The following is a 27641-nucleotide window of genomic DNA, read 5'->3' as shown; positions in this document are numbered from 1 at the left end:
AATATGGTACCTCTAAGTCTAACTTCATCGATATGCCTAAATATATATATTTTTATATGGGGAGAAAGTGTGCAAGGCAATTGCATACAATTTTCTACCACAGTAAGTAAATTATATTCTTTTGATAAGAAGAATCTGATTAGGTAGTTTTCACAGAATAATTTCTACATTTGCAAAAGTTTCTTTTACTACTAACAATTAGTTATAGAATAATTGAGTTTCTTTTATTAAAATGTTGAGATTAAATTTGGTAACATTATTATTATTATAACATTTAGACTATTATCCTTTAAATGGAAATTTAATGGTCTTAAAACAATTTAATCCATTTTGGTTTATTTTTTGAAAAACAATTGTAGGACTGAGGTTAAAATGTGACCCATGACAATAACTAAGTTAATGGAATATCTGATTGAGTAGAAATATACTTCATTTTGATGAGCTATTTTTAACTGTTATGTAACAGTTAGATGTACTTTAAATGTTGTGTTTATTTTTATCTAGAAAGCTAGGAAATATAACCCTTGTGATAAAATACCTATTATACATATGCATATTTAGACTTTCTTTATATTTTGCATAAATCTATTTGAGCTCTTTAACATTTTAAATTCTATTTTATTCAAGTGAAACATGTATTTATTAACTGCCAATATCAGACATTTGAAAAAGCAAGTGAATTATATAAAGTTAATGAAGTAATAATTGATTTAGTCCTCTTAAAAACTTAATTCTTTTATGCTTTTCACGTGGGCTTAAATAAAGCTGTATATAGCCACATGTTTTAAGTTTTCTAAAATATGCATTATGTCAGTTATTGCCTTTCCATGATTGAAAGAAAAAGTAAAGAATAACTAGTTCTGAAACACAAATTTTGTCTGGGTAATTGTAAATGTACAACTCTTACCTGTGTGAAGATAAACTACAATATAAAGGTACATGTGATAAACACAGAAGAGAGGCCCAACCAAAGAACAGTGAATTATTTCTTTTGGGGGGGAGGGGTAGAGTAACCTTTGGCTGGGGAGATCAGGGAAAGACTTTGTGGAGGAGGTGGCACCATGAGCTGCTGACTGTTTTCACTCATCAAAGATCAGCGAAGGGCAGAGAAAGCTTGACTCCTCTCCCTCCTTTTCCTATTCCTTGAGCAGGGGATTTCTATGCAAGTTCTCTGTTTCTTAAAGCTATCTAATTTCTGATTTGTTTTATATAAAACTATTATTGAGCATAACTTCTCCATGATGCCTGTCTATGTATTGTTTATAGGGGTGATTACAACAGGAGGAAGTCAGTGAATAGCTTGTGAGATAGAGGTAAATAGAGAGAAAGGATGAATTTTCTCTGACTGCTGCAGACAATAAGTAAAGAAACTTTTTTCTCTCCATTCCGTAAAGGAAAGCTGGACTGAATGAGAAATCCTATTGTTTTGATTTTAGAAATGACTTAAATTAAAGCTCCTAACTAGCAAAGATATACCAACCATGTGGCTTAGGACTATTTTTCATTTGGCTAGGGATAACCAAGATTCAAATAGCTTAGAGTATCAGGCTTTTCAATGAAACTTCTGGTTTCCAGAGTGAGGGATGGAGTAGAAGCTCAGACTGAAGGAAAGCCATATCCCCTAGGTCTCCCAGTGAAAGGAGAAAGGTGTGGTCTGGGAGGTGTGTCTACACTGTAGGGCAGGGGTTCTTAATCTTTTTGTGTGTCATGAAAAGAGGGGTCAGTATGGACCCCTCTTCTTAGAATAATGTTTTGAAAATGCCTAAAATAGAGGGGGCAGAGCCAAGATGGCCGAGTAAAAGCAGTGACTTGCTTAAGCTCTCCCCTAAACCCCTCCAAATACCTATAAAAAATGGCTCTAAACAAATTCTAAAGCAGCTGAACCCACAAAAAGACAAAGTGAAACAAATTTCCAGCCCAAGACAACCTGGATGGTTGATCAGAAAGGTATATTGCGTCTGGCTGAGAGAGGAACGCAGAATGGCTTGCAGGTCGCAGTGAACCTGGAGCAGGTGTCAGAGGACTGAATTGCAGGCAGCCAAAGACAACTTAGAAGGTCAGTGGGAAAAGTCTGTTTCTGGGGGTGTGGAGAGAAGAAGCACAGGGTCCCAACTCCATTCCCTGAGCTCGGCCCCTGGGGCAGCGGCTGCCTCCTGAGCTTCTGGCCCACAGACTGAGGGGAAATTGAGTAGATCAGAGGGGGATTGCAGGAATCTCTCTGCTGGTTCAGGATTCTCTTGCTTTGCCCATGCTTAGATCTGGGTCACAGTTTTGGGTGGTGGGGGTGAAGAGGAGCTCTGGCGTGGTGGAGCTTATAGTGGCTGTGGAGAGGAAATCCTCCTCACAGTTCCAGGACAGAAAAGAGTTCTTGTGGTCACTCATAGAGCAGAGCACAGGCCAAGAAAGGAGTAAACATCTTGCCCCTAATCATACCACCTTGGAAGAACTGAAAATTTATGGGTCCCTAGAAGTATCTCTGAAAACAGCTGCACAAAATCCCTGAAGCTTGGGACAGTACATTCTCCACACTGGAAACAGACCTTTACCTTAACAAAGAGTTTATAACTGAAGTAATTGGCCGGGATCATGAGCAAGCAGCACAAAAAGAGTCACACTATATTGCCTTACTTTGGTGACAAAGAAGATCAAAACATACAACCAGAAGAAGACAATGAAGCCAAAGCTCCTACATCCAAAGCCTCCAAGAGAAATATGAATTGGTCCCAGGCTCAATGGAAGAGCTCAAAAAGGATTTTTAGAAGCAAGTAAGAGAAGTAGAGGAAAAACTGAGACTGATGCTAAAGGAGACTCAAAAAAATACTGAAGAAAATAACACCTTAAAAAAAATAGCCTAACCCAAATGGCAAAAGAAGTTCAAAAAAGTCAATGAGGAGAAGAATGCCCTAAAAAGCAAAATTGGCCAAATGGAAAAGGAAGTCCAAAAGCTTACTGAAGAAAATACTTCCTTAAAAATTAGAATGCAGCAATTAGAAGCTAGCAACTATATGAGAAATCAAGGCACTATAAAACTAATCCAAAAAGAATGAAAAAATAGAAGAGAATGTGAAATATCTCATTGGAAAAACAACTGACCTGGACAATAGATCCAGGAGAGAGAACTTGAAAATTATTGTACTATCTGAAAGCCAGGATCAAAAAAAGAGCCTAGGCATCGTCTTTCAAGAAATTATCAAGGAAAACTGCCCTGATATTAGAACAAGAGGGCAAAATAGAAATTGAAGGAATCCACCGATCACCTCCTGAAAGAGATCCCCAAAGGAAAACTCCTAGGAATGTTGTAGCCAAATTCCAGAATTCCCAGGTCAAGGATAAGATATGGCAGGCAGCCAGAAAGAAACATTTCAAGTACTGTGGAAACACAGTCAGGATAACACAAAATTTAGTGGCTTCTACATTAAGGGTCCGGAGGGCATGGAGTATGATATTTTGGAGGGCAAAGGAGATAGGACTACAACCTAGAATCACCTACCCAGCAAAACTGAGTATAATCCTTCAGGGTAAAAAATGGTCATTCAATGATATAGGGGACCTTTCAAGCATTCCTGAGGAAAAGACAAGAGCTGAATAGAAAATTTGACTTTCAAATACAAGACTCAAGTGAAACATGAAGAGGTAAATAGGAAAGAGAAATCATAAGAGACTTATTAAGGTTGAACTGTTTACATTCCTGTGGGGAAAGATGGTATTTGTAACTCATGAGTCCTTTGTCAGTATTAGGGTAGTGGGAGGGAAAAATATTGTATGTATGTATGTATAGATAGATAGATGGATAGAGGGCACAGGATGAGTTGAAGATGAAAGGGTGATACTTGAAAATAAAATTAAGGGGTGAGAGATGATTATACTGGGAAAAGGAGAAAAGGAGAAGTAGAATGGGGTAAATTATCTCCGGTGAAACAGAAAAGAAAAGGCTTTTACAATGGAGGGGAAATGGGGGAAGGTGAGAGGGAATGAGTGAATCTTGTTCTCATTGGATTTGGCTTAAGGAGGGAATGACATACACAATGGGGTATGGAAATCTATTTTACCGGGAAAATAAGGTGGGAAGGGGATGAGAGAGCAGGAGGCTGATAAAGGGGAGGGCAGATTGGGGGAGGGGATAATCAGAAGCAAACACTTCTGAGGAGGGACAGGGCCAAAAGAGAGAATAGAATAAATGGGGGGTAAGATAGGATGAAGGCAAATATAGTTAGTTTTTTACAACATGACTGACTACTATGGAAGTGTTTTGCATGACTACAAACCTGTATCGAGATGCTTGCCTTTTTAATGAGGGTGGTTGGGGAGGGAGAAAGGGAGAAAATTTGTCACCCAAAGTTTTAAAAACACATATTAAAATAAAAAAAAATTAAAAATTAAAAAAAAAAGAAAATGCCCAAAATAAAATACACAGGAAACCAATGAAATAAAGATGTAATTTCTTCCCCACCCAAATTTTTAGAACCTCTAAAATCTAACCATAGTTAAGAACTCTTGCCCTAAGGCAACCCCCCAACCTTAAATTCCAAAAGATGGAGAGCTACTCTCTCATTTACATAGCTAAACTCTGGCTAATAGTGCCATCTGCTGGTTAAATAGTAAATAAGTAGTCTAGGACTAGAAACCCTGTGTTCTGTCCCTCATAGTATATTGCCTTGACAAAGATTGTCTTGTTTTTTAGCCTACTTCTTAATACAGTACTTTTCAGAAATATACTCCACAAAAGTATATTACCTAATTAATTTTTAAAAACATTTGTACAGTTATTTTGCCAGAAATGAATCATACGGTAATGACTAGAGGAAACCTGGACTATATGTACATAATTAAATGCCAATTTATTCATTAATTCATTTCCATTTTCCCATTCTTCTACCTTAAACCTCTATCCCCATTCCTGCAGAGGGATCCAGAGTGACCACTCCACTCCATCCTTTGGGCTACTCACATCCTTGCAGTAAGCCTTGAGATTCAGCAATTATAATCCTTCCTGAAAGATGGAGGACTGACCACTGGACTTTAACAGCTGTCCTGCAATTGAGCCCTAAGGACCACTGGGTCTTACCAGCTGCTCTGCCATTATAGCTTTCTGCCCATAGGGCCTGACCATTTGCTCTGATGCAGCAGTTCCCGAACCCCTGCTGCTAAGCATTAAGGATTTGGAATTTTCCTCCTATCCTGCCACTGTATGCTGAGGGTCATTGTGACTTTCCATCCCTGCTTCAGCTGAATGTTTTTGTATGTTTTGTCACCCCCAATTAAAATTTGAGCTTCTTAAGAGCAGAATCTTCCCTGTTTTCTGTTTGTATCCACAGTAGTCAGCACAGTGCTTGGCACATAGTAAGCACTTAATGAATGCATCTTAATTAATTTATGGTTTAGTCACCCAAAGAGAGGTGATAGTGGGGAATGGAATGTCATTCACTCTCTAAGAACCATAGGTAACTTGATATTTGTTTGGCACTTCTGCTCACAATGGAATTTTTAACAACAGATGCTTCCTATTGGGTAGTATCTGATTAGTGGCTAACAGTTTGGTTGCTATGAGACTGAAAAATGAATGTTCAGAAAGTAGAGGAACAGATAACTGAGAGAAGAGACAGAGAAGGGAGGAAAGAGTATCCAGGAGCAGGGTGTGGTTGATAGAATCATAACCTTCAGACAGATCCAGGAGAATGAGGATTGAATAAAGGCAATTGCATTTAGCAGTTAAGAGATTATTGTTAACTTTGGGGAGAGAGTAGTTTTAGTGAAGTGGTTGGGTTGGAAGACAGATTGCATGAGATTGAGAAGTGAGTGGGAGTGGTGAGTTTAAAGGAACATTTCTAGGAATTTATTTGTAAAAGAAGAGATATAGGGCAATAGCTTGAGAGAATGACAGGGTCCAGGGAAAGATTTTTAAGAATGAAGGAGACCTAAGCATGTTTCTATCAGTCAATCAGTGAATCAATCAACAAGCACTTATTAAGCGCCTTCTAGGAGATAGTAAAGGAGGAGAGATTGAGGATGAGAAAAGAACGGGATTATTAATGGGGAAATCTCCTAGAAGAGATGGCATTAAGAGGGTTAGCAAGAAGAAGTTCCACTTCATTAGAAACTGGAAGAAGGAAGGAGATACTGGTAGAAAATACAGAAGGATTTCCAGATATGAAATGGAGAGGGGGAGGGGAGAAAAGGGAGCTCTCAGTGGATGTCTTTTATTTTCTCAGAAAAAAATTGGTGATGAAGTCCTCTGCTGAGGGGTGAATATGGTGGTGGTCTGGAGATGAAAAAACCCGGAGTAGAGGAGGCCTCTAGAGAGGGCAACTAGGTGGTGTAGTGGTCAGGAAGATCAGAATTCAAATCTGACCTTAAACATTACTAGCTGTGTGACCCTGGGCAAGTCACTTAACCTTGTTTGCCTCAGTTTCCTCATCTGTACAATGGTCTAGAGAAGGAGATGGCAAATTATTCCAATATCTTTGCCAAGAAAACCTCAAATGGCGTCACAAAGAATTGGACATGACTGAAATGACTGAACAACAAAGGTCACTGTGGAGAGTATGATAGACAATCAGGGAAGAATAAAAGTTCTGTGTAGCAGCAAGGTTCTAGAAGAGATTTTTTTTTTGATAGAACCTGTAATATGACAATTATGAGGAGCTGTGAGTAAGGAAACTCTCTAACATTGAAGAGCAGCACCTTGTCTGCAATTTATAGTCATAAAGACCTGCCTGAAGACATAAGCATGTACTATGCTAAGTAATTTTTTTACAATAATTATGTAATTTGATCCTTGTGAGGTAGGTTTCTTCATTTTACCCTGCCTTCTTCATTTTACAGTTGAGGAAACTGAGACAAACAAAGATTAAGTGACTGCCCCAGGTTCAGCTGGGCAGTTTCTGAGTTTCTGAGGAAGTTTCTGGGGCCAGATTTAAACACAGGTCTTCCTGATTCCAGTCCAGGTGCTTTATTCTTTTGCCATTTGAGGTGTTTCTTAGTGCCTGAGGTAATGAGGGATTGAGTGACTTGCCTTGGGTTAAGTTGGCTTTTATTAGGGGCAGAAGTTGAACTCAGTCCTTTCTGAATCTGAGGAAAGTTTTCTACCTACTGCCTCTCTAATTAAGTGTAGGTGATATAATAGTGAACACAGTTGTACAGTTGCATGGTTTTCAGAGTATCTGAGTAGGAACAGAGCCAGCTAATAGTGGAGTTTAACCAGGGTTGGAGTTTGACAAAGAGTGTCTAGAGAGAGGACAAGGTAGCTAATGATCATGGGGAGAGTGAACATAGCCTTAGGAAAAGTGAGAAAGAGGGAGGCATTAAAGATAGGAGATTGTAACTGAAGAGAGGAATGTGAAAATTTTGTATCCTGGAGGCAGAACAAAGGTAGAAGAAAGATTATGGAGATGTCCATCCTTGTGTGTTGCTGAGGTAGAGTGAAGATAGAGGTTATAGCATTTAAGAAAATTGATAAACTAGAAGATCAGAATATTCAAGGGAACATTTATGTGTATGTATACATTCATGCATGCATACATACATACATTAAATATTTTTGAAAGTCAATTTCCTCTAAAGGAAGATGAATTTGAAATTGAAATTATGTTAAATATTTAACACATGCTTATTTACCTATTTTGGTCCAGATCAGTGATTTGGTCCAGATTACATGAGAGTGGTGTGGGGAACTCTTATTGTGGAAACTTTTTCTAGTGATAAAGATCGTCCCTGTAATGATGCCAATGGGCAACTCATCTGTAACTTACAGTCTTAAGAGTGTATCAGGGGCATGGAGAAGCTAAGTGAATTGCCTATGGTCATTCAGTTTTTGTATGTATATAATGTGTTAGAGATAGGTTTTGAACCCAGATCTTCCTGAATCCAAAGCTACCTTATTTCTTTTGTACATTAAGCATGCTTCCCCTTATATATATGTAATTACCACATAATATGCTACATTTTTGTCTGTCTTCCTTTTATTTCTCTTTTGATGTGACAGGATTCTTCAGCTATCAACATTCTTGAAGAATTATCCAATACAGGAAGCAAAAGTAACCCTAATGATACTGCAGATAAGGAAAATTGTGGTGATTCATGTGCAGTTCAAACTAAAATTATACGAGAAGAAAAACATTTTATGTGTAGTAAGTAACCTTTGAAAATAGCACCTATAACTTGTTGAATTTTTTATGTTATGAATGAAAAAATTGGTCCTGTTTATGGTCTAATTTTGGGTAATTTTACCTACATCTTGCCTGCCTATCTTGGCCCGTTGACCATGTATCAATTAAATTCTATAGACTACAACAACTGGCTGTAGAAGGTGGTACTGACCTGATATTATGTAAATTTATAGGAGGTAGTCTGCTTATTCCAAATGTATTGACCAGGTAAAATTCTTCCTGGGTTGTAAAGTGAACAAGTATGTGACAGAAAAAAAACAAAACAAAACAAAACATAGAAGCGAATATTCATTTAGCACCTATGATATGCAAGATGATTTCCTAGTTGGGTGTTAAAGGATATAGAAATATGAAAAGTTGAGCTTTCCTTTTTTAGTCTGCTTTGTGGGATTGTGATCCTCTATAGAATAATTTACATTTGGCTTCTTTTGCTCTCCTGTCCTATTTTTCTTCTTATTATTGAGGACTCTATCATCCTCCTAGTTACCCAGGCTTGCAATCAACATGTTATCCTCAACTCCTCACTCTCCTCACCATCCTTATCCAATCACTTACTTAGCCCTGTTGTTTTTACCTCCAAAGCAACTCTCACATATGTCCCCTTCTCTGCTGTGCCACAACCCTGGTGCAGGTCCTCCTCACCTCATGCTTAGACTACTACCACAGCCTGGTTGGTCTCCCTGCTCTGTCTCCCTCCATTAGTATATCTACTCAGCTCTTAAACTAATCTTTCTAAAGTGCGTGTCTGACCATGTCACAACCACCTCACCCTTTCAATAAACTCCAGTGGCTTTCTATCACCTACAAGATCAAGCATAAAATAAATCCTCTTTTTCATTCAAAGCCCTTCATAAGGGCCACCATCCTATCTTTCCAGTCTTTTCTTTACATTATTTGCCTTATTTTGAAATCCAGTTACAATGACCTCTTTGCTCTTCTTCACACAAGACACCCTATCTCTGTACTATGTGCATTTTCACTGATTGTCTACTTGAAATGCTCTCCTTCCTAATTTCTATCTTTTTGCCTTTCTGGCTTCCTTCAAGTCCCAGCCAGGGATGTGCTGGTAAATATTTAACAACTATCTTTGGGGAGGGGGGAGCGGGGGCAGCAGGAAATGTACCCATGACATGCTTTTAGCTTGTATTATTAACATTTTCTCAACTTTTAGGTCTAGACAATTAGGAAGCAATAAATCAAGTGCTGATTTATAGCATTTGATGATTTCTGAGGTATAAGTGCTTATACTGAAAAAAGGACAATTGAGTCTATGAATTCATTCAAACTGGCTTCATCAGAACCTGGATCCCACCTGAAATGCCACCTTCTATGAGAAATCTTTCCTAATCCTCCTTAATGCTAGTGCCTTTTCTCTGTTGATTATCTACAATTTATCTTATGTAAAGTTTGTTTCCACATTGTTTTCCCCATTAGACTGTGAGCTCCTTTAGAGCAGGGGCTCTGTTTTGTTTGTTTCCTTATTTGCTTTTCTTTGTACTTCCAGGGATTAGCATAGTGCCTGGCACATAGTAGGTAGTTAAGAAATGCTTGTTGATATGCTGTATTTAATTTGGAGAAGGGAGGACTAGGTGGGGGAGAAGGATATCTGTTTCAAGTATCTCTAGGGAGTTGTAGCATGAAAGAAGGGTTTGGTTTATTCTGTTTGGCCACAAAGAGCAGAACCAAGAGCACTGAGTGTGAGTTTAAGTGAAAAATTTCAGTTTGATATAAAAAAAATAGTAACTGAGAATTAAAACATCCAAAAGTAGAATGGACTGCTTCTTGAAGGAGGGACGAACTCATTTCCGATCTTGCCACTGATACTTGCTAGCTGTATGGCCTCTTTGAGTCTGTTTCTTAACATGGAGATAATAACAACCGCAGGATTTGTCTCACTGGTTATCCTGAGACTTAAATGAAAGGAAGAATGTAGAACATTTTGTGAAGTATAAAGTGCTATCTATGTAAATACTAGGTATTATTCTCTATCCTTAGATTGCTTTCAAGTGGAGGTTGAGAAGCCACTTTTCAAAGATTTTATTGAATTGATTCATGCTTTAAGAAGATCTTAAGTTTGATTCGATTCTATGAAGTGAAACAATTGAAGTAGCAACTATACCTCATATTTATATAGTACTTTCCAGTGCTGAAATCTGTTTTTTATATATTATGTCATTTGAGCTTCACAGCAACCTTTTAAAGCAGGCTGGGAAGGAAGGCATTGCTATCCTTATTATACATATCATGAAACAGACTCAAGAATACTGTAACTTCTTCAAGATCACTTAGTTAACAAGTGGCAAAATTGATATTCAGACCCAGGTCAAACTTCAAATACAATGCTCCTTGTATCTCCAATGTTTAGCTCAGTACCTGGCACATAGTAAGCACTTAATAAATGCTTCTTGGGTGACTGACTTTCCACTACAATACAAACTTCAACAACCTAGAACCTAGTTATCCAAATCCTTTAAATAATAAGAATTTCTCTCCACGTTTACGAGAAAGAGGGGAAATTAAAAAAAAAACTCTTGATAGCAGTATTAAATACAATAAAAACAAGGTATGTTCTAGTCTTGGTATAGATTCAGACCAATTTCCTACTTCTATATGTGCAATATGTAATGGGAATTGATATTTCTTTCATCTTCTGGATTTACTTCCAAATAATAGGTCTATAGAAATTAATTCACTTTTGTTTAAGTTGTTGAAGTATGTTATACTTACTAAGGCATTAGAATATTAATACATTTTAGAAAGGTTTTTAATAAAGGATAAATAAAAAGGGTTAACAAAAAATTATCCTAAACTCTGTTCTCTAAATATTTGTGTTAATCAAGATTTCACTGATCTCATACTTCACCAAAATTCATGAAATTCAAGTTTTTTTTCAGCCTAGTTGTTTTTTACAGAGATGATAATTATCTAAATAATTTTATCATGCTTTAAGGGAATTTGCAGAGTTCCATTGTTTCCTATACTAGAAGCACCAAAAAACTCCTCAGAAATATGATGGATGAACAACAAGCTTCTTTGGATTATCTATCTAATCAGGTACTCTTTTAATTTCCTTGTTGGTGATAACATATCTACTTTTTTCTCTTGGCTGGAGTTAACAATTATCATTGCTTGAAATAAAATTAAACCTTTACTGTTTCTTTAAAGTAACAAGGCATGCAATCCTGTAGTATGTGCTTATAAAATACAGAAATTCAACTCTAACAGCCTGCATAACAGAGGCACAGGAATCTTAACCTAAGAACTCAGAAGTATCAAAAGTGTATTCAAATATAAATTTATTTAAATGTTTTTTCCCTTCTTTTGGTTATGTAGGTGAATGAACTTATGAATAGAATCCTTCTTTTGAATACAGAAGTTTTTAGAAAATATCTGGATCCCTTTCCTCATAGACCAGTTCAGGCACATGGTAAGAACTTTGCCTTTTCTGCCATTTCACGTTTATGTTTTAGAAGTGCCATGGATGAGACAATTACTTTTCTTTATTTTTAGATGAGTATGACCAGATCCTTATTTCATAATAGAGTTTGAGGGATTAACTATGAGGTAAATTACGCTGTAAATTATGTATGTGTGTGTGTGTATGTATGTATGTATGTGTGTATATGTATGTGTATATATATATATATAGTACATATCTATTATCTATAGATATAGACATATATAGAAATTATGTTTGGAAACACTTCAAACCATTTGAAAGCTGTGACTTTGTAAAAGTACTTTGAACCTGAATAGAATATAGTTATACCCTCCAAAACATTCTAGGTGCCCACTGTTTTTGATACTCTGGATGCTGTTTTCTTTTCTGTAAAATGAAGAAGTTTGATTAGGTGACTTTTAAGGTCTCTTCCAGTTCCAAATCTGTCAAAAAATCATAGATTTTAAAGGTTTGAGAAAAAGAACTGAAGAGGTGTGAAGAGTAGTTAACCTATTTACCTCATTCTAAAACACACTGGAACCTCTAAGATTTTTGACAATTATCTAGCACCTGAGGACATCCCTAACTCATCAACTCACACAAGGGTTTCCCATACAAGGCTACTCCAGGGTTAAGGTACTCTTTGTGTCTATATTCACTCAAAAGCATAGCCCATAAGGTCCAATCAGTGTACCTACCTTTGTTAGTCAGCTAGAGGATACATTTCAAATACTAGAGAATTAGTTGAAAGGAAAAATATTTAATGAAATATCACAATAATAAAAGTAGCAATAAAACATTTTCTCTATCAGTCTTGGGCACACCCTTCCACAAATGCACATACCATATGAAGAGTGGAAGTATAGACACACTTGGGGAACAGTAGAGGGGCAGGCACACATGTAAGGAATGTATGTCTAGTGTATATATACATAGAAGGGTATACACAGAGAACACATATGTTAGGGTGGCCAAATTAGAAGGGCATGCACGTAGGTAACGTGTGTGGCTTGAGCATATTCATGGAGCAGGGACACTCTTCAAACATTGCCTGTGTCTTCTGGTGATGGTGCTACTTCTGCAGGTCTCCTCCCTATTAGTCTCATATGGCAGTTGTTTCAGCTGGATTCTACAAGGAATGTAGTCTCTGCTACCAATCCCCAAAATTTCTCTTTGCTTCTAGTATCTGACTTTGGCCAGAATAATTAGCTTGGATGCTAGTTTTTTTCCTTGTTGAGCAAGCTCCATTATACTCTTTCAATTTAAATCCTAGGGGCTTTACACTTTTACAAACTTTGAATTTCCCTGATAATTATTTTCATTTCTATTGAAATATAAGATCAAACTCTTTTTTCAAATATTCGTTCAGTAAATAGGATGATTAAACTGTGCTGTATTTGTAGAATAGTATTAGTGCTTAAGAAATACTTGTTGATTAATCTGTTGCTCTGATCAGAAAAAGCGTCACTTCAAGTCCATTTGTCTATTGCTACTTACATTAACAATCCTAGGAGGGTGTAGCTGGAGAGATTTGAAGAAATAGAAAGTAAATGGAGATGAATCTTTTATTAATTTTTTTTTAAATTGAGGGAGGGGAAAGGAGAGAGATAGTTTTAGGATAAGTATTGAAGTAAAGATGATTATTCATTTAAATCAATATGATTATCTTAGCAGCAAGAAATTCAGATCTCATGTTGTCAGTGAATAGAAGAAACATTTCATTATAACTTTTTTTTTTTTTACCATTAGGAAATCAGGATTTATCTCTTCTTCTTCTTCTTCTTTTTTTTAAGTGACTTGCCCAGGATCACACAGCTAGTAAGTGTCAAGTGTTTGGTCTGAGGCCGGATTTGAACTCAGGTCCTGTGCTACCTAACTGCCCCTGGATTTTCCTCTTCTTGTTTTTATCTTTTCTTGATTTTTAGAGCTGAGATGTTTTTATTGTCAAAGTGATTGAAAATTATCATTTTCTTGCAAATAAATTTCTATGTGAATTCTTTAATTCTCATTTTTTCATCTTACTATGCTAAGATACATCTTTACAAAAATGCCAATTTAGAATACCTTTTGATTGTTCTTTAGGTTTGGATTGCACTGATATTAAAGATACAATTGGCACTGTAACAAAAACTCCAAGTGGTTTATACATAATACACCCGGAAGGCTCCAGTTACCCTTTTGAGGTAAGAGTCTTCTTTTACATGTTGCAGATGATAGGGGAGAAGCATAGAGACAGAACTTGTGGTTTTACTGGTGTAAGGACCTCCAGAAAGGAATTTCTTCTATCAATACACATTGGCACCTTCTCTTAAACTTATGGTCTTAGACAGTTGCCAAGAGCACTGGAAGGTTAAGTTATTTGTATAGGGTCACAGTATGTCTTAGAGGAGGGGATGGAACCCAGTTCTTTGTGGTTTCAAGGATGGTGCTCTACCACATTGCTTTTCAAAATAAGCATGCAGATACAGAGTTCTAATTCAATGTTTTCATAATGTATCCCTTAAACATTTCTGAGTGAATCTATAAGAATTCTGCTTTTAGTTCTATTGGTTTCTCAAATTCCAGTGTCCAGTGGTACGTAAACAAAGCACAAGCTGAATTATTATTTTTTTTAATTAGGAAGTTTTACAATTTCAGTTTCAATAGTCATGGTTGCTGTGTTAAGAGTGAAACAATTTGCTTCAGGATCTTATTTTGTCATGACAGCAATAATTAATATTTTACTGATGTGAAAATATAACGTGGTAAGTATTGGCCTAGGACTCACTAAGGAATAATAATTTTGATTTAACCTCAAATGTTTTTGAGGTTAAAAAATTTGATAGAGAAGTCAACCAGTACAATTATTTTAGCAATAATGGGGAAGGTAGAAAAAATCCCCAATCCATTTCTGGTTCAGGTTGCATGTAACAAACTATGCAAATCCTGTCTGTGACAAATATCTAATACTAAATGTATAATAAGCTCTCCAGTAAATGTTTCCTTTTTTCATTCATTCATTCATTCATACAGTGTATTAAGGTTTGCTAAATGCTTCACACATTTCTCATTTGATCCTTACTTCAGGCATTTTTCCTGATTTTATAGGTGAGGAAACTGAGGCTAGATCAATCAATCAATTAGGAAGTACTTTTTCAGCACTTGCCATGTATAGCAAGAGGTCAAATGGTTTGCCTATAGCCATGTCAAGAGACAAGATTTGAACTGATACTTAGTTTTGCTTTTTAAAGATAAGCACACAAGAATGGTTAAATGTATCATAGCAGGAAAATATTACATTTTTCTTTTAAGAATTAAGATGAAACAGTTCAATGTGGTTATTTTGCCAAAATATATTTGAAGTATTCATGGATTCACTTTTCCTTCAATGTGTGTCCCCCAGCATCCTATGCAGATTTAAACCCTGCTCACTAATTTAGTCCACTGGTCTCCAATGTGTGTTCATGGCCTGACTCCTGGAGTGTGTAGTCAATCATGGAGAGAGTAGGAAGATGAATTGCATCCAATACTCCCTGTGATAACCAATCTTATCTCCAACACTGCCATTCCATATCCTCATCCCCAAACACTTTTCCAGTTCATTTTCTCCAACCTCTTACCCAAAAGTTTCCAACTTCACCCCTTCTGTGTCAGTTATTAGGTATTACCCCCTAATAGCAATTGTAACCTACCCACTGCCTGGGTACTCCCCTCTCCCTCAGTTCACCATGTGGCTTTGACAGGAGTCCCTCAGAAGGAGGGACAAAGACATACTCCCCCTCCTCACCTTTTAAAGTTTTTGGTGGTTCCAAATAATAACTCCTCCCCTTTTGAACTTCACTATTTTTGTCACCATGATCATCATCATCATCACTATCACCCCATATGTATGTGTCCAACGAGCTGCCAAATGTTCCTGTTTCTATTTTCACACACTCTTGCATCTGCTTACTTCTCTCTATTCATGCAAACACCACCATAGTTCAGGCCCTGATCACCTCCTCCTTGGACTATTTAAATAGTCTCCTAATTTGTTTCCCTGACTCAAGTCTCTTCCCTTTCAGGTCCAACCTTCACATAGTAAAGTGATTTTTTTAAAGTATAGATGTCATCATGTCACTCCTTACTCAATAAACTCCTGTGACCCCTTATTTACTCGGAAATCAAATATTATTTTAATATTTATCTCATCCTTTTAGATGTCTACTTTTATATGTTTTATAATATACATAATATTAGGACAGTAGTAATATGTGTATATAATTTATAAATACATGAATATACATATATTGGGGGAGTGTGCTCTAAAATTTATCAGTAATAAGAGTGATCAAAAAAGTTTGAAGAGCACTGTCTTGGATGATGGTCTTCACAAATAGTTATGGCTTAAAAAAATCATTACCTAGTGGCCAACCTTCTGGTGATGAGTCCCTCTGCACTCCAAATTTATCACTCAATTGAAATTCTGGTATCTTTTATCAAATGACATCCAGGGCATTCTCCTTCATTCTTCAATGAATTCTGTGCCTTGTTTATAGTCTTTCCACTCCACATCCTGCCTTTACACTAGGGGACTTCAACATACATATTGATACTTTTTTTTTTTTTTTAGGCAGTTGGGTTTAAGTGACTTCCCCAGGGTCACACAGCTAGTGAGTGTCAGGTCTGAGGCTGGATTTGAACTCAGGTCTTCCTGATTTCAGGGCCAGTGCTCTATCAACTGTGCCACCTAGCTGCCCCCATATTGATACTTTTAAACCATGCTAACTTCCCAGTTCCTCAATTTATTCAGTTCCCAAGATTTACTCCACTCCACCTCAGCTACACACAGAGACGGTCATACCTTTTATCTTGCCATCAACCCCAAATGTTCCACTTCTCTGTTTATCAACTCTGAAATTCCTTCATATGATCAGAATCTTTTGTCACTCAATTTTTCCTTCTGCCTTTCAACCACTAACCCTATTATGTGTCCTTACTGTGACTTTCAGCCCCTTCACTCCTTATTTTTTCCCTAGGCCATTACCCCTGTGATGGCTATACTCTTGTTCCTTCCCAGTCTTGAACTTTTGGTGAACCAGACCAACTCTATACTATACCCTGTAATTTTCCCCTTGTCCTATTTTTTTTAAACCATGCTCTGTCAAACCTCAACTTTGATTTACTCCCACCATCCTTTGATTTCACTCCTATAAAGGCAACTCTGTGGATAGAGCATTGCACATCTAATCAGAAGAATCTGAGTTCAAGTCTAGCCTCAGACACTAGCTGTGGGACCCTGGGGAATTCACAACCTCTGTCTGCCTCAGCTTCCTTATTTGTAATATGAGATAATAATAACACCCACCTCCCAGGGTTGTTGTAAGGATAAAATCAGGTAATATTTGCAAAGCACTTTGCAACCTAAAAGTGCTATATAAACACTATCTATTCCTGTGCTCCTGAACATAACCGAAGAAAATCACTTAGCCGTGCTAACTGATTCCACTACAAATGTGTTACGTAATCTCAATTTGACCCTTGCTGCAATAGGGCAATCCTTTTGTACTTGTCTAATCAATTCTACATCCCATTTACCACAGCAACTATTTCAAAACTTTTCATCCCCCTCAAACTTCCTATGGTAATCCCTCCCTAGTACTTGCTCTCTACTACCTTGCCTCATACTTCATTGAAAAAAGGCTATTCTCTGAGAGCTCCTTATTCTACTTTTCTTAACCTCACATCTTCTCCCACTCTTTCCTCTTTCATCTGTTTCATATGAAGAGATGGCCCTTATCCTTGCCAACACGAATCTCTCAAGGCACCCAGGATACCATTCTATTCTATCTTTTCCAGAAGATTGCCACCTTTCTCATTCTCACTCTCACTAATCTTTAATGCCTCCCTATCAATTAGTTCTTTCCCTGATGCCTACAAATATGCTTATGTCTCCTATAACCTAAAAACAAAACAAAATAAAACAAAACCCAACAAAACATCTTCCACATGATTTAACAATTCCTGATATCTAAACTAAACTTTCAAGGCTAAATTCCTTGAGAAAGCCACCTACTATGGGGGCCTCTATTTTCTCTCCTCTTGTTTTTTCCTCAAACCTTTGCAATCCTGCTTCTGACCTCATTCATTCAACTGAAATGTCCCTACAAAATTACTAGTGATTTTTTAATTGCTAAATATAACAATCTCTTCTTAATTCTCATCCTTTTTGACCTTTGATACTATCATTCTTTTTTCTCTAGATACTCTCTCCTTTCTGGGTTTTTGTGACATTATTTCCTTCCTACCTATCTGATTGCTCCTTCTTAGTTTCCTTTTCTGGATTTTCCTCCATGGAATGCCCACTAGCATTTGGTATCCCCCAAGGGTCTATCCTTTTCTTCCCCTGTACTATCTAACTTGATAATCTCATTAGTTCTCATGGGTATAATTATCATCTCTATACTGGTGATTATTACATCTTTTTATCCAATCCTAACTTCTTTCCTGAACTCCAGATTTACATCTCCAGCTGCCTCTTGGACATCTTAAACTGGAAATACTGTACACAACTTAACATATGAAAAAAAGACTCATTATCTTTCCTTCCAAGCCTTTCCCTCTTCCCAGTTTCCTTATCGTTGCCCATAGTACCTCCTCCCCACCCCTCACCCCCATCCTCTCCATCACCAAGGCTTACAACCTGGGTATTATCCTTGATTGCATATTTGTCCTTATTCCACATGTCCAATTTGTTGCCAATACTTGTCATTTCTACTCTCATCCCTTCTATACTTCCCTTTCTTTCTACTCATATAGCCACTACTCTGGTAGTAATCTTTATCACCTCAAGCCTATATTATCACAAGACCTTTCTCTATTATTCTCCCTGCCTCATCTCTCTCCATTCCAATCCATTCTTGATTCAACTGTCAAAGTGGTGTTTGTAAGGCAAAAGTATGACCATATCATCCCTTTATTCAATAAACTCCAGTGGCTCCCTATTACCTCCAGGATCAAATATAAAACCTTTCTTTAGCTTTTGAAGTTCTTTACAACATGGCTCCTTCCTCCCTTTCCAGTCCTCTTACCCCTTACTCACCTTCACTATATTCTGCAATCCAGTAGCACTGGCCTTCTTGCTAATCCTTACACATGACAACCAATCTCCTAAATTTCTGACTTTTCATTGGATATCCCCAATGCCTGGTATGCTCTCCCCCCTCTAGTAAGAGAGCCTCCTGACTTCCCTAGCTTCCTCCAAGACATTGTTCAGATACCACCTTCTACAGCCAGTTCATTCCTCATTTTCTTTCCCCTCACTCCCTGCAACTTTCTTCTAAGATCACCTTTTCTTATACACTGTCTATGTCTTTTCTATTCAATTTTTTGCTTATCTCCCCCATTAGAATATGAGCTCATTAGAGTCAGGACTGTATTTTTTTTTCCTTTCTTTGTATCCCCAGTGCTTAAAGGTACAGTGCATGGCACATAATATGCCCCTGATAAATGTTTGTTGACTGAGTGTCTGAATTTAGGTAGTCTGGTCCTTGTATTACAGATACACAGTCAGTTCATGGGTTTTTACTTAAAGCCTTTATAGCATTACTCAATATAGGCTGTACTCAAAGCCTTTATAGTTCTGACAAAGCTTTTGTGGGCCCTGTCAGAATTTCCATATTCTTCAACAGCCCAGTGTCACTGCTAACCATCTATAAAGTTTACAAAATAAAATAAATTTTGCATTACTGAGAAAATCATAAAGATATACAAATGCAGATATAACTATTAGTATTATGATTTTCTAATAAGTTTTTATTACATATACATGTTTCTTGTTATATATACATTATATATGCACATTTCTTTCCATGAAGTATTTATAAAGATAATTTTAAGTCACAATACCCTGATGTCATACATTAAATTGTTTAGAGGAAAAAATTTCAGTTAAAATGAGTCTTTAAAATATGAAGATGGAAAAAAGTATGGTGCAATGATACATGGCTAAAATTTTCTTAAATGTCTTTATTTTAGGTAATGTGTGACATGGATTATAGAGGAGGTGGATGGACCACGATACAGAAAAGGATCAATGGAGCAATTGATTTCCAAAGGCTCTGGTGTGATTATCTGGATGGATTTGGTGATCTTTTAGGTTCAAATTTTGCATATTTATCCCTCTTAATTTTGGTCATTTTTAGGCCACTCAGTGTTTCTGTTGGTCAGAATTTTGTTGATGCAGGTCATAGTCCCAATGAACTTTGTTATTAGTATTGATAATAATAATGAAAATGAGAATAGCTAGGAATCTATATAGGGCTTTACAGTTTTCCAAGTACTTTTATTATCTCATTTCACGCTTTCAACAGACTTGTGTGAGAAATACTACCACTATTATTATCACATCCATTTTACAGATGAGGAAATAGGTCATATAGTGACCTAATTATATCTGCATTCGTATATTTTCATAATTTTCTCAGTGACTCATCTGTGGTTACAAAGCTGGTGAATATTCAACATGGAATTAAGAGCTTAGAGCTTTCTTGACTCTACATTTAATGCTCTTTCTAATACCTTCTACTGCCTTTCAGGAGGATTTGAAATTCTTCTGATATGCTTCTCATATAAAATAAGTGGCTCTTTGGGACTTTTCTTTTTGTTTGGAATGAGATTTGATTTGAATTCTAATATGATTTATTTTTAATGTTTATATTGTATGATTTTCTATATAATTTTAAAATATAGGCAAGTAAAATGGAGGATTATTAAGGCACTGGTATGGGTGCTATATTTGAATGGATCTGTGATCTTATCAATGTAGACATTCCCTCCAATTATACAGATTACAACTTGCTATCTCATGCAATTGAGTATATTATCCATCTTCTCCCATAAGTTTGACACAGGAGCCTACCCAATATGCTGAGACCTTTTTCTGTTTCTCTTGATATCTCTTTGGTGCCATAACATCTTATACCTTGCTCTCATGATAGGACTAAATCATCTTGTTTTTCAACCATGTATTTCTTTACTGATATGTCATTATTGTGGTTCTTATTCATAGTTTCTTATGCATTATGTGTTACAGCCTATTTGCTCCTGCCATGAATTTCTCCATTACCATTTTAATGATATTCATTTCTAATTCTTTAATATCTATGTTATTACATAGTACATGACTTGCAGCCATATAATACTAGTAGAATATTGTTATTAAAAAGATAGGGCTTTGATTCTGGGAGAAGTTTGGGATCATTAAAAGAACTTTTCAATTTCCCTAAAACAATCCAATCTGCTTTTTTCCTTCCTTATAATTTTGGAAGTATGTTGTCCATTTATAATGTTGTTATTGTATATGCTATATAATATATATAATATATACAATACATCAATTGATAGAAGAGCTCAGCATGTTATCCATTTAAATATGTCATAATCTGGGCAGTAGGCATTCCTTATTCATTTTTTTTTCCTGTGTAGATGGTTAGGCCAAATACTTTTGATTGGTTTTGGATCCCTTCCAAAGGTTCTGCAGTGTTTTAGGACCTGATAAAATAGTATGAGGTCATCTGCAAACAGGAGCATCTAAAGGACCTCACCCTAACAAGGAATTTCTCCTTAACTTCAATTATTTGTTGGATCTCTTCCCCATCAGAGTTAAGTCCTTTGATGAGTACATATCTCCCTGTTTAATTAATTGTCTGATATTAATGATCAGAGAATCATCAAATGAGGTTCCTTCTTTTATGTATTTCATGGAATCTTGAATAATTTTATGTATGCTTGGGAGACACCTTGTTAGAATGAGTTTTAAAGGGAGTTGGCTCTACCAAGTCAGATTTTTTAAAAAATCAACAATAATCACAGTGGAATATTGTATTCTTTAAATCTTTCTGTTAATTGTGTATGGGTAATATTATGGTTTGCTGAGGAATATTGCTTATAAATGTCTGCCTATTCCCTCCTAACACCATAATTGTGAATATCCTCTATGTGTGTGTAAATTATTGTCATAAAAATTTTCTCCATTTGAGAAATGAGATGAGGTTACTACTTGCTGATATTTAGCTGGTTGACTTCTTTTGGTCTTAATAGGGGAGATTTTTTTCCAGTGTTTTAGTATCTTCCCCTCTTTCAGATACTTTGTGAATATATTCTTCAATGTTTTCACTATTGTTTCACCTCTAATATGAATTAAATCTATGAACACATGGTCAGATCCAAGTGCTTTTCCTGTATGTTCTCTTTAAGTGAGATTCCTATCTCCTCTATAAGCACATAAGTTTTCATTCTAAACTAGTTTTGCCCTTGGTGGCTTCTCAAGAAAGTCATGTATTTGCTAAGCACTTTTTATTCTCTTTTGGTCTCCTTATTATGGCAATTCATCTAATTGGTGTCCATGTCCTTTTCCTATCTTTCTTCCATTTTTTATCAATACCTTTTTCTTGAGATCAGAATGGAGTTTTTTTTTTAACTGCATGACATATCTTTTTCTGAATAAGTCAAAATAAAAGCCTGGTTTCAGGAACAAAAAATCTTTTTTTTTTTTTGCCCTCTTTTAGATTATTTGCATATCTTGAATTCATTGAACATTTTCTTCAAACTTTCAATTCCATTTTCTCCTTCCTATTTAGGCGAGGTTATTTTCATAAACTAAGAGAGATGAAGCCTATGAGATCCTATAATCTATCATACTCCCTTGGGTTGGTATTTCATTTGTCTGATCCATTTTCTTTCTTCTAGAGTTTTACCAGAAACCTGGCTCCAATCTGATCTTATGCCCTTTAAGTGCCCTCTAATTGGTAACATGTTCTAACATCCCTGGAGTAGGTTCTAGAGTCTCCAAAACTGCCCCAGGGTTCATATAGATTAAGTATATTCAGTATACTAAATATAGTTAATTTCTATCTATCTGATGTCAAACTGAGAATTGTCACAGTACCATCCCTAGGCTTTCTGCATTCTTTACCCTCTCCTCTTCCCTGCCACTTATCTGTTCTGCCAGGTATTTATCAGCAGATCCTTAGCTTAAGGATATGTTTCAGAATGTGATTATAGACATACTAGGTATGCAAACTCTAGCCCTGAGGGGACATTGCTGGCTACACAGGGGATCCCTGGGATTCACACACAAGGTTCACTGATGGGTATAGTCTTGTCCTCAGATCAAAAGAAGTTTTTCGTGAGTCTATGTGTTTTTACTTTGGAAATTGAGAGAACAGACATTCTGGCCTGATCTAGGAATTTGTCACTGTACCAGAGAGCTCTGAAAAACCTGTTATTCTGTAGTTCTGGAAATGTTTACCTCCAATCTATGAACCCAGTAGTTCTGTTTATGACCATGGTTCACCAATTTGAGCTATTATTTTTCTGTCCATGGACCTTTTTGATTATCTTGATCATACCAAATAAATGTTCGATTAGGAAACCATAACACAAAAAGACAGAGAACACTTATTTGAACTAAACATTTTCAGGAAGTCTTGAGGCAGACTTGGCTTAGAGACAAGGTATACTATGCATACCTATGTACACGAATTTATTATTATCATATTGATGTGGTTTAAAGTAACTTCCAGTCTTTTTTTTAAATTTCCATTTATAGTTGGCTCTGAGGCAAAATATTCATAGCTAAATGAAATGAAAGATTAAAATAATTATATGGATAATTTAAACTAAAAATTAACATTTGGGCAAAGATTCCCTTTCTCCCCACCAACTTTTCCACATAAAATCTCTTAGCTTCTGGCAGTTGAGATATAAAGGAGTCAAAAATAATTAATTTTTAATTTCTATAATTTAAAACCAGACATTTTCTCTCTACAGGAGAATTTTGGCTAGGATTAAAAAAGATATTTTACATTGTAAATCAAAAAAACACCAACTTTCTGCTACTTGTGACACTGGAATCTGAAGATGAAACATTTGCATATGCATCATATGAAAACTTTTGGATAGAAGATGAAACAAACTTTTTTAAGATACACTTAGGACGTTATTCAGGAAATGCAGGTAAGATTATCCTCTTTAAAAATTATGCTGGTAAATGACACTTAATGAAGGTTTAATAGTGTATGTATGCTGCTATACAGTATTGATTGTAATAGACTTCTTGGTGACTAATGGTAGAATGTGTTAAATAAGAAAATGGGACAATATTTTGAGTTTTGATATTCTAAGTTTCTTGAGATAATATAATTTTGTATAGTGTCTTACAGTTTTCAAAATGCTTTCATGTGGATTATCTCATTAGATCCTTACAAAAATACATTGAGGAAAACAAATTAGGTGCTATTATCCCAATTTTACACATGAGGAAATTGGAATTCAGAGAGATTAAGATTGGCTAGTATAGACATGAGATCAGAAACCAGGTCTTTTAACTCCTAGTTTTTCATTCTTTCTACTATGCTAAGCCTCTTATGATAGTTTGCATGTATGTTGGATTTTTAAAAACTCAAATATATGCTATTAAATTAATTTTAAGGGTAATTGAATTGAGACGTTTTTGTCTTAGCAAAATGGCTATGCCCTTCATATGCTGTAGTAATATGTGGTCTGTGATTCTGTGTGTTTGGTGTCCTAGAGATGAAATAAACCATTAGTGAATATGTCACAGATGAAGTTAGAAGTCTGTCCATAAATTCTGCAAGATTATTTCTTTCAGCATGCTAGGTTTTAGTTTGATGATAATATGCTATTCTTTCTATATAAATATGACTTTACTGATAGTCAGTACTTTGAATTGATTTTTCACTAGAGGTCATATGTTGTGGTTATCCATCTATACTATCTTATTTGGGGCTTCTTTATAATCAATGCACACTTTTGTAATATAGATAACATTGAAAGTAACTCATCTATATGGAGCTGGAAACCTTGACCTTGGCCTCATGAGTATTCTGCTCTAATAATTTTCTGTATTATAACAGTAATGAAGAGAAGAATATGAACCTCTCTGTGCCTCAGTTGACTCATCTGTAAAATGTTCTCTAAGGTCCCTTCCAGCTCTAAATTTTTGAGTCAACAGAGTTATTTGGCAACCAAGAAAGCTAATGTAATTTAGGCTGGATTAAGAGAGGCAAAGTATACAGGACTAGGAAAACAGGTCCCATTAACCTTCAGTCTGCCCTGTTCAGGTCACATATGGAATGTAATATTCAGTTTTGGTCACAAATTATTTTTAAAAAATTGATAATCTGTAGAGCACCTAAAAGAGGCAAGATGTTGAGAGGTCTCAATTTTACTCCATGCATGAATTGGTTGAAGCAACTAAATATATTTAGCTTGGAAAAGAGAAGATTGGTGGGGGGAGGGCAGAGATGGAGGGGAAGGTTGATAATCTTCAAGCTGGAAGGTCTATCATGAGAAAGAGGAATTAGATTTGTTCTGCTTGACTCTAGACAGCATAATTTGGAGCAATGTATAGAAGCTGAAGAGAAGCAGACTTAGATGAAATTGGGATCGCTGACTTGGAAAGCAATGGGTTTCCCCTTCACATGAGGCCTTTACATAAAAGCTGAATAACAATTTGTCAGTTATATTGTAGAGAGGACTCTTATTCAGGTTCAGGTTGGACTAGGCCTCTGAGATTCTTTCCAGACTCTAAGATTCTGTGAAATATGAGACATTCAAGGAGACAGTGGAATTTAGCAGACATTGGCATACTCATGATAATTGAAACCATGAAAGTATATGTGATTTTGGCAAAGGAGATAATATAAATATGAGATAGAATAGAACAAAGGAAAGAGAATTTGTGGCACCTACCAGAGAAGTTGGGGAACCTATCCGAGAAGGATTTAACAGCCATATCACAGCATAAGCATGAGAAACATTGAGAAGCTTAGGCTAGTCATTATTGCTAAATGCTGGAAGAAGATCAAGGAGGATTGCTAAAAGACCATTAGGCAATTCAAAATCATTGGAATTGGGGAATGACTTTATAATGTCATATGTGAATGTGATATAAAATTATTATGTGATAAGAAACAATGAATAAAAATTCTGAGAAATATTGTAAGACTTGTGTGAACTGAGGCAGAATGAAGTAAACAGGATCAGGATGACAATATGCATAATAGTGGTAATAGTTAAAATAATGTAAACAAAACTGACAATGAAAGGAAATGAAATTATTATTAATTGTAATGACCAATCTTTGTCATGGAAGGCTGTTGAAGAGACTCGACTTCCACCTCTTAGTAGAAAGATAGGGTACTTTAAATATGAAATGTCATAATCTTACTTGGTTTGCATAAATGCTTTTCTTTGTTAGGGTTCAGTGGTAGTGGTGGGTATGTAGTTAAAGGGGGAAGTGATTGTAATATAAAAATAAAAGCAATAGGAAATAAAAAAGAAAAAGAAAAAAGTCACTAGTGACATTTGAAACAGCGTTATCAATAGAGTGCTAAGGTAGAGAAGTAAGATTGTAAAGGTAAAAGAAATGGTGTTAAAATGTTAGGAATATAGAAGGATAATGTGAGGAATAACAGTGTGAAGGAAAGCATATATACATATATTCATTATATATGCATGCATTTTTAGGATAGTGGAGTTCTGAGCCCATCTGTAGGTATAAGGAAAAGATCTAGTAGACCCAGACTAAAGATGAGAACATGGTTAAAGATCCACATAGACAAGTTCCAGAGGAGATTGGTGAGGCTAGGAATAAAGGGTACAGGTAAGGAGGTTTAAGGATGAAAGTGTTTAAGGTAAAAGTCTTCCTTTTATCTATAACTAACTTACCATAGCTAAATGAAGTGAAAAATGTGGTAATTTAATTCAGGGCCTTATGCACAGTCAATAATAACTATTGAGTGAATGATTTGGTATTCAAATGAAAAAAATTTTCTGCAGAATGATGGCAGATTTCTATATAACACTATTGGCTTTACATTATCTGATTTGTTATTTACATAGTCTAAATCCACCTGCCATCTTCTTGACTTTGACTTTTAGAACTAGCTAGGTGCACAATTTGGGAAGATGATTGAAGGGCCTAAAAAATTCTAGAAGGCATTAATTTTCTTGTGTATAATGCCACCTAAGCAGACACTGATATATGAAGTATTGCTTGTGATAAATAAGGATTAAGTTGTAGTTTATATAATTTTTACCTCTAAAGTACCCAATTTCAATTTCAATGAGGTCTTGGCCTTTTTTACACACCTTGACTCAATTTCAAATTCAAAATTTCAATAGCAAAGCAGGCTGAAAATATTCAATTATATTAATGAGAAGTGCTTTCATGTTTAGTCATTGTCAGTCTGTTTTATTCAGGTGATGCATTCCGTGGTCTCAGAAAGGAAGATAATCAAAATGCAGTGCCTTTCAGCACCTCTGATGTTGATAATGATGGATGCCGTCCAGCATGCATGATTGGTGGTCAGTCAGTCAAGAGTTGTAGCCACTTCAATAATAAGACTGGTTGGTGGTTTGGTCAGTGTGGTTTAGCAAATCTTAATGGCATTCATCAGTACCCGGGAAAGTTGCTCTCATCTGGAATTCACTGGGGTACATGGGTTAAAAACAATTCATGGGTCAGAATCAAATCTGTTTCGATGAAAATACGAAGAACTTACAATCCACTTTTCAAATAATTAACCATAAAACAAAAATATATTAGTTATTCCAGCTATTCTGTATCAAGTATAAGTACCATCCTATTAAAATGGCTATATTTCTTTCATCAAAAAATAATTATAAGAGCTTATATTTATGTAGAACTTTATGGTTTAAAAAGTATGTTTCCTCAAAATAACCCTGAAAGGTAGGTTGTGCAAGTATTATTATACCCATTTTATGGGAAAAGAAACCAGAGCTCAGAGAGATTAAGTGACTTATCCAAGGTCATTTAACTAGTTAAGTATAATAGTGGGAACTTGAATCAAGGTCTCCTAACTCCAAATCCAAGGCCTTCAATTACATTATATTTTATATATATAATGGTTTCAATTCTGATCTTATGCCTTGATTTTTATAAAGCAAAAGTTTAGCCTAATATGATATGTGACATACTGTAGAAGCATTAGCAATGTATAATTAATTCCTTTTTAAAAAATTGTTCATCC

At 35.9% G+C, this 27641-nt stretch overlaps 1 protein-coding gene across 1 annotated transcript; it reads left to right on the top strand.

Annotated features, from left to right (window-relative positions):
- The first annotated feature begins 3 nt into the window (after window positions 1-3).
- Window positions 4-27170, top strand: ANGPTL5 (angiopoietin like 5). The gene is made up of 8 exons (XM_027849490.1): window positions 4-102; window positions 7982-8126; window positions 11116-11219; window positions 11499-11592; window positions 13687-13787; window positions 19600-19720; window positions 23395-23580; window positions 26851-27170. Exons 1-8 carry the CDS (start codon window positions 4-6, stop codon window positions 27168-27170), a joined length of 1170 nt encoding a protein of 389 aa, XP_027705291.1.
- Window positions 27171-27641: the final 471 nt, after the last annotated feature.

This window comes from Vombatus ursinus, unplaced genomic scaffold (genome assembly GCF_900497805.2).
Source record: "Vombatus ursinus unplaced genomic scaffold, bare-nosed wombat genome assembly UNPS02007612.1, whole genome shotgun sequence".
Lineage (NCBI taxonomy): Eukaryota > Metazoa > Chordata > Mammalia > Diprotodontia > Vombatidae > Vombatus > Vombatus ursinus.
Note: the sequence above shows the minus strand (reverse complement) of the source record. Positions and strands in the feature narration are given on the sequence as shown.

Bases quoted from the DNA above. Each gene is read 5' to 3' on its own strand.
- ANGPTL5 (XM_027849490.1), top strand. From the start codon at position 4: ATGGTACCTCTAAGTCTAACTTCATCGATATGCCTAAATATATATATT. The intron at 103-7,981 runs GTAAGTAAATTA...TTGATGTGACAG, and splicing joins GCATACAATTTTCTACCACA to GATTCTTCAGCTATCAACAT. The intron at 8,127-11,115 runs GTAAGTAACCTT...TCATGCTTTAAG, and splicing joins AGAAAAACATTTTATGTGTA to GGAATTTGCAGAGTTCCATT.